Below are 12,085 nucleotides of genomic sequence, written 5' to 3'. Positions count from 1 at the left end.
GCGAGCTCAAGCTGGTGGGACTTCACGGATATTGAAAGAAGGGCAGATGGTTCATTAACAGCCAGCGTATGAGTTGTTGGTACATTTGTTTCACATGCCTTCTTAGAACCGACTGTGGTTGCAAAGAAATGTCAAGGGGTTTCAAACCTCTAGATTTGCATGTCGCAGTTAACCAGAAGTCACGCTACTCGTCACTAATTGCTCATCTCAAGTTAAGGAAATCAAATGCAATTACTTCCAAGTCAAATATTCATAATGAATGTCCGGAGTGGATGGCCGTCGAAAATCCAAGCTAAAGCGAACTTCCCCGCGGTTGCAACCAAGATCAACGTGCAACTAGGCCAAAATAGTGCAGAGAGGACTTCAGTTCAAGTTCAGTTGTTTTAGCCAAAGGCAGATTTAGCAAATTTGGGGCCCACCTCATCTAATCTTTAAAAGAGAATGGAGTAACATATGTACTGACTGAATGGTGGATAGGCAGTAAAGCTGAGTACAGTGTCCTCTCAATACTCAGAGTAAGGGTAAGCATGTTTGTATTGTCGTGTGGTTCTCTAATAGACTAATTAGAATAATAGAATAATTTCTCGTCAGTCATCTTGTTGGGTTGGATTCTTCTTGTGTTTCGCCCTACTTATCTTGTTGCACCCTTTACACGCAGATATTTAGATTATTTATTTTTTTAGAAACACGCACTAGTCCCACAACAGGATGCAATTTAACAGTAAATATAATGACTGTTGCAATGATACATTACAGTACAAAAATCCTCTCATAAATAGTGAATTAGGTAAACTGAATTCTGACTTGTTGTTGTAATTGAGTTTTATACACAACAGCATATTGTGTTGGCTTGTTTGACTTCGATTCTTCTTGTGTTTCTTCCTCCTTATCTTCGTTAAGCCCTTTACAGGCAGCTATTCAGAAAGGAGCTAAGGAAAGGTGGCACACACACACACACACACACACACACACACACACACACACACACACACACACACACACACACACACACACACACACACACACACACACACACACACACACACACAAACACACACACACACAGACACACACACACACACACACACACACACACACACACACACACACACACACACACACACACACACACACACACACATTATAAAAGCAATGTCAGAGACAGTTTTTAATTTTAAAGTCTATAAATGTACAATGACTCATGCAATGTAAAAATGTCAAGCTAAAAAGGAAATGAAAAATGTAAAAAAAAACATTTCGTTTTTAATTCTGTTGTATTTTGTGCAGAAAATGAAAGAGCAGTCTAAGCAAACAGGACTACGCATTTAGGCCTACATCAGTATTTTGTTTGAAATTTTCTACATGACTGCGGCTGTTGATGATTTGATTGCATTAAAGGTTATAAAAAAAACGTTTTTCTACTTCCTCATCTTGCTGCACCCTTTACTGGCAGGTATTCACAGTGGTGGATTTAGCAAATTGTGAAGCTGAAAATATGTTTGGCGCCCACCTCATCCGATCTTTAAGAGAGAACAGAGAAAAAAATTGAACCGACTGAACGGTGGATAGGCAGATAAAGCAAATTTACGCGGAAGTAAAGGTTGGAGATGAGGAAAAAACCCTCCTTTAAACCCTGCATACACCTATTTGCTCCAAAATGAAGATGGAAGCAGAGAACACACAAAGTGTAGGACTACACAAACTAATAATCAAGATGGAACCCAAAAGAGAATAAGGTTTCAGATAATACCTAAAATGCCAGGAAAACAAGCACTGTTTATTCACTGGGTGGTTGGGTTATGTTGCGCAGAGGTTGCCAAAAATGCAAACATGTTATATGCAATCTAACAACTGCATATAGATGAATGAAATATATATATATATTTTTCTAGTCATGCCGTAGGCTCGTTAACCTACGGCCCGGTTAGGAATGTCCCGCGGCCCGGTTTCGGTCCGCGGCCCGGTGGTTGGGGACCGCTGTAAACGACCAACTGTTCTTCATCAGCGGCAGCCATTTTGGTCACCGTCGTTGTATTTTCCCCGCCTCATTTTGTATCTTTCCCGCCTCAAATAAACTTGTACGGGAGGGGGATGACACCTTATCTGCAGCGCAAATGAAGCATGATTAAACTTTTGAAATAAATCCTCTATGTCCCCTCCGGGACTCCGTAGTCATCCCATTGTTGCGTGAAAGACGACCATAATCAATATATTATGTAGCCGGCTAGTCCATTATATCGAAAGCTACAGTGTTTTGCTCAGGATTTTAATTTTCCGTCCATAGACCTGTTGGTTGAAACTAAAAGTGCCGATGTTAAGTCCTTTCTTTTTTTCCGCTTGTCATTGTTTGCCTGCATGTACGCACGCGTGAACGCTCCGACGCACGCAACTTGTGGTTAACTGTTTTTTTTTTTTTACCAAAGCTGAGGTACGAAACCCCCTTGACATTTCCTTACCACAGACACAGTCAGATGAGATACAGGAAGGCATGTGAAACAAACGCGCCATAACGCAGGGGCTTGCTGTGAACAGACCGTCTCCCGCGGCCCATCATGCCGTCTCCTGGTCTCCTGACCCGCTGGAGCGGCCCGCGGTTCTTGTGTCTGTTAGCCGTGAGGGTGATGGTGGTGGCAGCCACGGTCAGCAAAGGTAATCACGCGAGAACCCACCCTCACATCTTCTTGAATGCTGCATGGTTATCAACGGGATCTCACTTTCACTGCTGTTTTGAACGGATAAGACCACAGACAGATGAATGTGGTTCTGTCACCACTACGTTTGACTATCGGGAGATTAAGTGGATTTATCAACGCAACCTTCATTTTTTTTTTTAGATTTGGTATCCTTCTTTAAGTTGTTTTAAATCTCAGCGGAGTAAGCAGTGTAACTCATTAAAACAATGGTGACAATTAACAGCGTGTTAGCCTTGGTAGCTAACTGTGTTGACCTTGGAAAGGAGAATGTGTTTTGAGAGGTTTCTTTCTAATGTCCAGGATGTGAGGCTCCTGGGAAACCGAAGTGTTTTAGGAATAATTCCAGTTCACATAAATACACATGTGAATGGGGACGGTCCTCCTCTGCTACTCATGTGACCTATGACCTGTTATTCAAGTAAGCAACGTTCCCCAAACACTAGCGTTTTAAAAGTGTTTGTGTTAGTGTGTGTGTGTGTGTGTGTGTGTGTGTGTGTGTGTGTGTGTGTGTGTGTGTGTGTGTGTGTGTGTGTGTGTGTGTGAGAGAGAGAGTCATTGAAAGTGTGTGTGTGTGTGTGAAAGAAATTGTGAGTGATAGTGTTTGTTTGTGTGTGTGTGTGTGTGTGTGTGTGTGTGTGTGTGTGTGTGTGTGTGTGTGTGTGTGTGTGTGAGTGTGTGTGAGAGTGAGAGTGAGTGAGTGTCTGTGTGTGTTTGTGTGTGTGAGAGAGAGTGAGTGATAGTGTGTGTGTGTGAGAGAGAGAGTGAGTAATAATTTGTGTTTGTGTGAGAGAGAGATTTATTGATAATGTGTGTGTGTGTGTGTGTGAGTGAGTGAGTGAGTGAGTGAGAGAGAGAGAGAGAGAGAGAGAGAGAGAGAGAGAGAGAGAGAGAGAGAGAGAGAGAGAGAGAGAGAGAGAGAGAGAGAGAGAGAGAGAGAGAGAGAGAGAGAGAGAGAGTGATAATGTGTGTGTTTGTGTGAGTGAGTGAGTGAGTGAGTGAGTGAGTGAGAGAGAGAGAGAGAGAGAGAGAGAGAGAGAGAGAGAGAGAGAGAGAGAGAGAGTGTGAGTGATAATGTGTGTGTTTGAGAGAGTGCTCATAACTTTTGCTTTCAAATGCATAGGCCTGTGTTGAATCGGTCATGTAGTGAAGCCGTGAGTGTCCTTTGAGGCATTAGCCATGGCTTACCAGTGGTTGCGATTCTAATTATAATTTGGTGCTGCTCAAATGACGGGCGTGTGTTTTTGTCGGCCTGCAGCACGACAGAACCGCCCTTTCATGTCGTGAATGACATGTCGTGGAGGGACTTACCGACCAACCGGATTTACCTGGATGAAGACAAACTCATCAAGAACCGAAAAGTCTCCATAGTGGTCACAGCCCACGCTGGGAACGCCTCTTGTACCTCCAACAGCACCACTGTGGTGCTGAGTACCGTAGGTAATGCTAAGCTAACCCAACAACACCACTGTAGGGCTGGGTACCGTAGGCAATGCTAAGCTAACCCAACCACACCCCTATGGCGCTGGGTACCGTAGGTAACGCTAAGCTAGCCCAACAACACCAATGTAGGGCTGGGTACTGTAGGCAATGCTAAGCTAACCCAACCACACCCCTATGGCGCTGGGTACCGTAGGTAACGCTAAGCTAGCCCAACAACACCACTGTAGGGCGAGGTACCGTAGGCAACGCTTAGCTAACCCAACCACACCCCTATGGCGCTGGGTACCGTAGGTAACGCTAAGCTAGCCCAACAACACCACTGTAGGGCTGGGTACCGTAGGCAACGCTTAGCTGTCCCAACCACACCCCTATGGCGCTGGGTACCGTAGGTAACGCTAAGCTAGCCCAACAACACCACTGTAGGGCTGGGTACCGTAGGCAATGCTTAGCTAACCCAACAACACCACTGTGGTGCTGGGTGCCGCAGGTAACGCTAAGCTAACCAAACAACTACACGACTTTGGCTCATTAGTGGTAGGTCGACCGTACGGCCCCGCCAAACGCGTGGCAACCCCCCGCCCTCTCTAGTGGCTTCTGGTTGAAGTTGACCACTTTGTCGATGGAAGTGCTTAAAACCAGGAAATGAAATGAGTCCATAAGGTTTACGGGTACTCACTGAATGTCGATTGTCCAATCACTGCCGAACGCACGGCCGACGCGCTTATTTGCATAAAGTGAAATGAAGTTCAACTTTCGTGAGGCGCACCTGTTTACTCTGAAGCGGCAACAACGCATGTGCAATGCGGTGTGCCTAGTGTTCTACTGTCAGGCTGGGCTTTTGGTGTGGCAGACATTTTGTCTTCTACCCTGGGATCAACAGTGACATTACAGAATAGTTTTTCTTTGGTTTTGTTCACCAAGCTGGTGAATAAACCAGTAATAAAAAGACAAGGCACACATACATAGATAAACAAAAGCGGTAACACTTATTCAAGTGCAAGTCTTTCATGGATCAAATGAACGGTGTAACAATGGCCGACACACCGCTGTGTTCACTTTATAACCTCTGTTCATTCTTCGCAACCATAGTGAAGCTTCCAGAGCCGGTGAAAATGGCTGCCTTGTGGTCCGACCACAAGCTCAAACTAACATGGCCAAGCCAGGGGGATTCTGCCTCTGCAGAGGTTCTGGCTCGACGCGTGGAAAACAAAACTCAGACATGGAGTCATGTAAGTGATGATGACTACAATATATGTTTCACTGTGAATATGGGGGTAGAATGGTGGGCTAGAGGGTATGACTCCCAGCTGAAAGATACTGGATTCAAAACTCAAGATCCATGTTGTTGTCTGTCCTTCGTTATCTTTCTGCAAGGTGCTTAAGGCTTGCCTGCTCATGAATTACATGCGTCTGAATTCACTGTAAATCACCTCGGGTGAAAGCATCTGGGAAATGGATAAATCGTCCATAAATATGAAATGTACATTTGTAGAAGGCTGGACTGTTTGCTGTAAAGTAACCATTGTTTGTAATATCTTCTGTGTTTGATTTATTGGACCCTTTCTCCTCTATTTCTTTTAGGAAGTGAAAAAAGAGACTAATGTGTGTAGGTATTCCCTTTACATTCTATGTAAACCATGACGGCTCTACCTTTTGAATAAGATTAAGTGAATAAGCCATACAGTGTACATGCATCCAGGGCCATCTTTTATACCAAACAGATCCCAGGTAGCTCTAGCTGTCTTAGAGCCCTAGGTCACCTAGGGCTCTATGCTCTAGAGGGCTCTAGCTCTGCTAACTGCATTACTTCCTTCAGGGCTATTTCTTATCCATTAACCCTAACCCCTGTGCCAATTCTATATAATAATCAGTCCCTCCAGAAAAACGCGATTATGCGATTGCATAATTCAACGCATAATCAGCCAAATTCTGCATATTCATGCAGGGGCCGCATTTTTTCAAATATGCCGCACTTTCACCGCATAAATTGCAGATTTCCGTGCAAAATATGCGGGGCTTGCATGATTTCATAATCCCCGCATTTTCGTTGCAAAAAAGTCACATATCTTAGCAGAAAGTTGAAAAATGTTGCGTTTACCTCGCACAAGAGCAGCCATTTCCCCCTGTTGCCATGGGAACATTATGATGTGACGTAATTATGCGACGTGAACGTCATCAAAGAAGCTGCATTTTTCGCAAGTTCCCGCAATTTCATCGCTTAAAGTTGCACAAATACGCCACATATTTCATCTCATTTTTTAAGAAAACGTGCCGCATAATCAAGGATTTTTGGCCGCAACAATCACAAAAAAACGCCGCATTTTTCTGGAGGGACTGAGTAATGCGCATTACTGCATTATAAATTATTTATCAATGGTTAATAATGTACCCTTATCATAAACTGTAACAACCTGTGTTGTTTGTGATCTGAGCAGACTCTGTGTTGCTGGAGGGTCTGGAGACACAGAGGGCCTACCAGGTCCAGGTTAGACAGAGATCCACGCAGGTCAGCACCTCCTTATGGAGTGGCTGGTCCGCGAACCTCACTGTTCCCGCAGGTAACTTCTGACCCCGGAAGCTCTTCTAAATGTGTGTACCACTCGGTATCGTGTACCGATGGCAACTACTTAATGTGTTCCCGAACAGTGACCTGGTCCGTTTGTCCTTCTGCACAGAAATCCTACAAAGCCCAGATGTTGAGCTAAAGACCATCACAGAGGTTGACAGAGGGATACGGCAGCTTGTGTTTACATGGAAGGTAGGCTGGAGAATGGATCAACGACAATCTGAAGAAATAATTAGAAAGGGATTGATGAAAGCTGTGTGAATCTGATGAGAGGTTGTGTATTTCTAATGACATACCTCACCAGGCGGTACCTCCAGCAGCGCAGGCCGGAGGGGTCAACTACACCCTGACTTACCCCCCGTGCTGCCCGTGTGCAGTAAAGGAGAAGGCTTGGTGCCAGATCACAGTGCCCTCCCTCAACCACACCATCCACGTGACCAACTCTGCCTTCAACCTCTCCATCAGGGCTGTGAACACGGCCGGAGCCTCCAGCAGAGGTTATGTTAACGTAGCGGCAAAACCTGACCAAGATTTAGAAGGTGTGTGTGTGTTTCACAAAACCTATTGTGTTTGGTAAAACCTTTTGTGAGTAAAAAAACCTTTTTGTGCCCTTTTTCCTCCCAGCATGTGAAAAAAATGTAACCTTTCACGGAAAGCATGTGGAGTGGTATGAGTTTAAAGAGGGAGGCCCAGCTAAAGAGAGGACTCTACGTAAGGGTAAGTGGTTTCACTTACCCTTACGCCAGCTCAGAATGCTCAGAATGTATGAACTTTGATTGACTTAAAAGACTGGGAGGAATTCTACTCTATGACTAATAGCTCGCCTTATAACACTTTGAGGTTTGCAGACGGGTAGTGGGGGTCCCCAGCAGAAAGTACAGGACTGGAGCACAATATAAAAGACAGAACATTTTAATTAAAATCGCAACTATAAAGAAATATGTATAAAAGTGGTCTGCATACTCAATCAGAGTCGTACAAATGTGTATGCGAAACTACGTTAAATATTTATTAACAGTAGGAAAAGTAATGAGGTAATGTTAGGAATAGGAGCTGGATTAATCTGGATTAACCTCATGGCTGTATCATGGTAATCTCCATTCTTAACGGCGTCAAAGCCTCCAGCTCTGACCTTGTGGGTTTTGTTCCAGAGAGAAAGGACTTTGTTCGCTACGTGTTCCGTAAATACCATTGTGGGCACAAGGGCCCGAAGACGGTGGAGATGTGTCTGTGGTACAAAAAGGAACACGGTAACTCACGATGGAATTGCACTGCAGTGACTGTATACCAGTGGTTCATAAATGGGGGTAGGCGTACCACTTGGGGTACTTTGGAGTAATGCAGGTTGTTGTTTTTTCAGCCTGAGCAAGTTTCAATTCTGAAAGCTATTTCAGAATTGAGAAATTATTCAATAGTTTCATGAAGCACACAAGTGGGTGTTGTGGGGTTTTGCGCTGCATACATGATCGTTTTTACAGGATGCACGAAACAAGGAAGGTAGGAGTGAGTTGGCTTTTTGTGTGGGATCTCGCTTCAAATACCAAAATAAGTGACTTCTACCAACATCGCTGATATAACCTTTTAGACAAATAATATTGATACTAATACGCAAAACATGAATCATTTTAAATGCTTGTTCATTATTATCATAATAAATATTATCATTATTATTATTAAGTAATCATCCTTATTTTAATAATTGTTTGATAAACTATTTATCACCGTCTGTTGCTTCAGAGGCCCATGTTTGATCATTGGGATACATATTTCCGATCCCGTTATTTTGGACGAAAATATGAACAAATAAACTGAACAATGTAAAACAACCTTAACAAAGGCCGTAAGTGGACCCTGAATTCTTCTCAAACTGTCTCCAGTACCTCTGGTGGAGCCTTTGAGCTTCAGCGGCAGTCAGACGGACACCGCTTTGAACCTGTCCTGGCGGCCCATACCTCTGGAGGCCAGGCAGGGCTTCATCAGCCACTACACACTCTGTCACACCAAGCACACCAAACCACCGGAACAGGAGCCCTCCCAAGAAGGTGAGGATGTTGTACAAACGTGGGCAAACCCCAATCCAAAATCAGCATCTTCTCAGACTTAATTGACGAAATGGTGTTTATGTTTCCCCGACATGATTCACCTTTTTTATGAATTTTCTCGCCACAAATTTAAACAAAAACGGCAATGATTGGCTACTGGCTACCAAAGCGTCCATCTGCATACACATGTACACACACACACTTTGTTAAAAATAGGGGAAGAAATCTCTTCATCCCCAGTAGAAGATAAACATTGAAGATAAAATGTTTCATTTTTAATTTCAGGAATCATGCATAAATTGTTGTCTTTGCCAGGGATACAAATCATCAGAATAAACCAAATTGCACCATTTAATAAAAATAACCTTGGACACACGCCCACATGTTTTACTGACCGATGGGACAAAGAATACTAATATCATCCTGTCATTTCCATTTCCATAGAGTGCCGCAATCTGAACGCATCTGAAACAACGTTCCGCCTGGAGAACCTGCAGCCAGAATCCCGCTACAACATCACCCTGGCCGGGGCCACCAGCATGGGCCCCGGGCCCCAGGCCCTTCTCTCCATCAAAACCTTCCGCTCCGAGAAGTCTCCTGAGGGCAACCTGCCCGTGTGGATCAGTCTGGGGCTGCTGGTCACCTTCTTCGGGGCCTCCATCCTGGGCTCCCTGCTGGTGAAGAGGTGAGCGCTGCATGGTTGACGGTTGAGGGTGTGGTGCGTACTGGCTGTCCGCATGACAAACATTGAGGGATGTTGGATTCAAGGTTTTGGGTTTTAAAATTGGAACCTTTGGTTTGAATCCCCACTGCCTGCAGTAGAGCACATAATGGTCCTCATGATGCCATAGGAAAATTCCTTATGGGAAACTAGTTTGATACATTTTGTGTCTTGGTTGTTTTCTTCTAAAATTAAGATTGAAGAGCAAGATTTTGCCGCCCGTACCGGAGCCGGTGATCCTGTACCCAGCCTTGATTCAAGCAGATAATGAGGTAACGCCTGACAGACTATAGTTTTGCTATACAACTCCAGTTCTATAACTGTAGGTGTAGTCATCTAGGCTTCAGCTAATGCGCTTGTTCCGGGCGCACACTTGCGTGCATTGCCATTTCATCAATGTACCAATCAACATGGGCAACCTGGGCTATACAAGGCTGTCCAGTGGCTGCCGGCTGCCGCCACTATGCTGAGAAGGTTCGCAGAGCGAGGACGCCAAAGCGTGCAAAACTGTCACAGGACGCGGTCTGTCTGGAAAGAAGGGCTCCTTAAAGATGGAGGGTCGTTCAGTCTTTATTATCTTTATTAGGGGGGGAAAGGGAAAGAGAACCTCTGCTGTTTCCCCGAGGTAAGACCCTCAGAGCCTGGCCCCGAGGGCCAACGTGGACGGGCCCACATTAATTGCTTTACATGTTTTAATTTTCAGTGCACACGAGAGCCGTACGAGACGAGTCCTTAAGGAGAAGCCCAGACGGCCTTTGTGAAGTAGAACTGGAACTCAGAGCTGTTAACCTTTCTTTTCAACGTTTACCACTTCTCCTTTTGATGATGTCTCACATCATGTCATATCCTCTTTGAAGGGCTATTTAAGTCCTTTTTTTTTCATTTGTTATTCTGTGGTCTGCTCGTTAAAACTATATGTTCAGGAAGGATGTTGGATTTGCTTTCATTTCGTAAAGAGCGAGAGCTAGAGTCGAAGGAAACACCTGGTAAACCACGTCATGACTGTACATCCTCACATGTGACGCTGAGCCCCATGTGATGGCCGCTCTCTGGTTGTGTGATGATGTCCACAGGAGTTGGAGCAGAGAGAAACCCTGGACGAGGTCTCCATCCACCAGCCAGTTCTGGGGGGAGAGCACCACTGGTTTGAGGACCGAGAGGAGGACATGGACCAATCCAAGACCTTGATAGGAACTGATGAAGACCAGACACAGCAGGGTTCCAGAGACTCCTTTGAAAGCCCTGGTGATCAGGAGGAAGTTCTGTACAGGAACGGTTTGGTGTTCGACATGAAGGCAGAGGAACTGAGATCCGGGGACCAAAACACGTCGACATTGTAAAGGTCTCTCCGTTGGTCACTGGAACTTATGATGGTGACGTAAAACTTGTAAGATGTAGGCCAGTCCATAGATGGGATTCAGGATTAAAAGGCTTTATTTGTCATGTACCATACAGTGCAGTGAAATGACGATAACGTTGTTCTGTTGTATCTTAAATTTGATACTTGGTGCGAGCTAGTATTTTTTACTTTAATCATGGCCAGTGTCAAGTAAACAGAGAAAGAGGACTGTCCCAAGACATCACTTCAACAAGCTGATCGTACAGTATAATATCATTGCTGTGTTGAAAACAATTCTAAAATACACAGAGTCCACAGTAGTTCAAATCATCCCTGTGTGTATTTGCTTGGCAGCATTTATAGAGAAAGAAAAAATTTGAAGAAAATCTGCTGCTGTCAGGAATCGAGTTGCCAGTGATGCAGGAAGTGGTCTCAACCTGTGACGATAACCTAGATGCAGTTGCACTAAAGGTTGCACTTTGTTAACCGCTGGTGATGTATAAAATTCCGCTAGATGTGCTGAAAAGGAAACAACAGTTTTCTCTGGATTATGTGGGTTGACTTGCATGACTGAGTGCAGAATGAAATGGCATGGCTTAAAACCACAGCTTTTTCTTATCGCAGTTCTGAGGTGATGGTGCTTAGACCAGAGCTGATCAGATGAGATGTGATAGGTGTTGTGTGTGGTCAGATTGAGGTAGATAGGGAGGAAACACACCACTGAATGTCTAGACGTATGAATTACATGCCAATCTGTGTACCCAAAGATTAAATATCTTTTTCTTATGTTGATATTCTATACACAGACAATACATGTTTTCAAATAGAAAAACAAAGCATGGCCTGCCTTCTGCTCTTCGTAGTCTATAACTTGTTGTGGGACTGTAGCCTACTTGGATCTGTGATGTGTTGAACAAATGAACGCCCAAACGGCTATGTATTACATTTGATTATGCTTCCTAAAATGAATTATGAGAAGGCACTATAACTACATGATAACTACATAGCTGAATAGTAACACTACAATTACTTAGACATGTTAGAGGTTCAAAATATCAAAGCACATTGATACAGTAAAGGCAGGAAAAGTTGGCTGGGCATAAACTATAACGTGCAACACACTCGTCAACATGATATAATAACACTGTACACATTAGAATCACCACTATGGCGTTCTCTGGTGGACTGCACAGGTTGTAATCCAAGTCACGGTACTTCTGCTTCAGCAGGATTGTTCAGCTCCCTCTCCACCTCGGTCTCCGCGTTGCCATGATGGATCGTTGG

General features: G+C 44.3%; 1 protein-coding gene across 2 annotated transcripts; it reads left to right on the top strand.

Moving 5' to 3' along the window:
- The first annotated feature begins 2,406 nt into the window (after positions 1-2,406).
- LOC115555406 (oncostatin-M-specific receptor subunit beta) lies at positions 2,407-11,600 on the top strand. 2 transcript variants are annotated; one of them, XM_030372250.1, is made up of 14 exons: positions 2,407-2,649; positions 2,994-3,111; positions 3,949-4,130; positions 5,223-5,362; positions 5,715-5,739; positions 6,569-6,691; positions 6,809-6,891; positions 7,004-7,238; positions 7,324-7,416; positions 7,851-7,949; positions 8,577-8,741; positions 9,186-9,426; positions 9,659-9,734; positions 10,536-11,600. In XM_030372250.1, the coding sequence occupies exons 1-14, from the start codon at positions 2,553-2,555 to the stop codon at positions 10,800-10,802; spliced, it is 1,944 nt and encodes a 647-aa protein (XP_030228110.1). In that variant the 5' UTR covers positions 2,407-2,552; the 3' UTR covers positions 10,803-11,600. The 2 variants fall into 2 exon arrangements, with proteins under 2 accessions (XP_030228110.1, XP_030228111.1); XM_030372251.1 differs by lacking the exon at positions 7,851-7,949.
- The last annotated feature ends 485 nt before the right edge of the window (positions 11,601-12,085 follow it).

Source organism: Gadus morhua, chromosome 12 (genome assembly GCF_902167405.1).
Source record: "Gadus morhua chromosome 12, gadMor3.0, whole genome shotgun sequence".
Classification (NCBI taxonomy): Eukaryota; Metazoa; Chordata; class Actinopteri; order Gadiformes; family Gadidae; genus Gadus; species Gadus morhua.
Note: the sequence above shows the minus strand (reverse complement) of the source record. Positions and strands in the feature narration are given on the sequence as shown.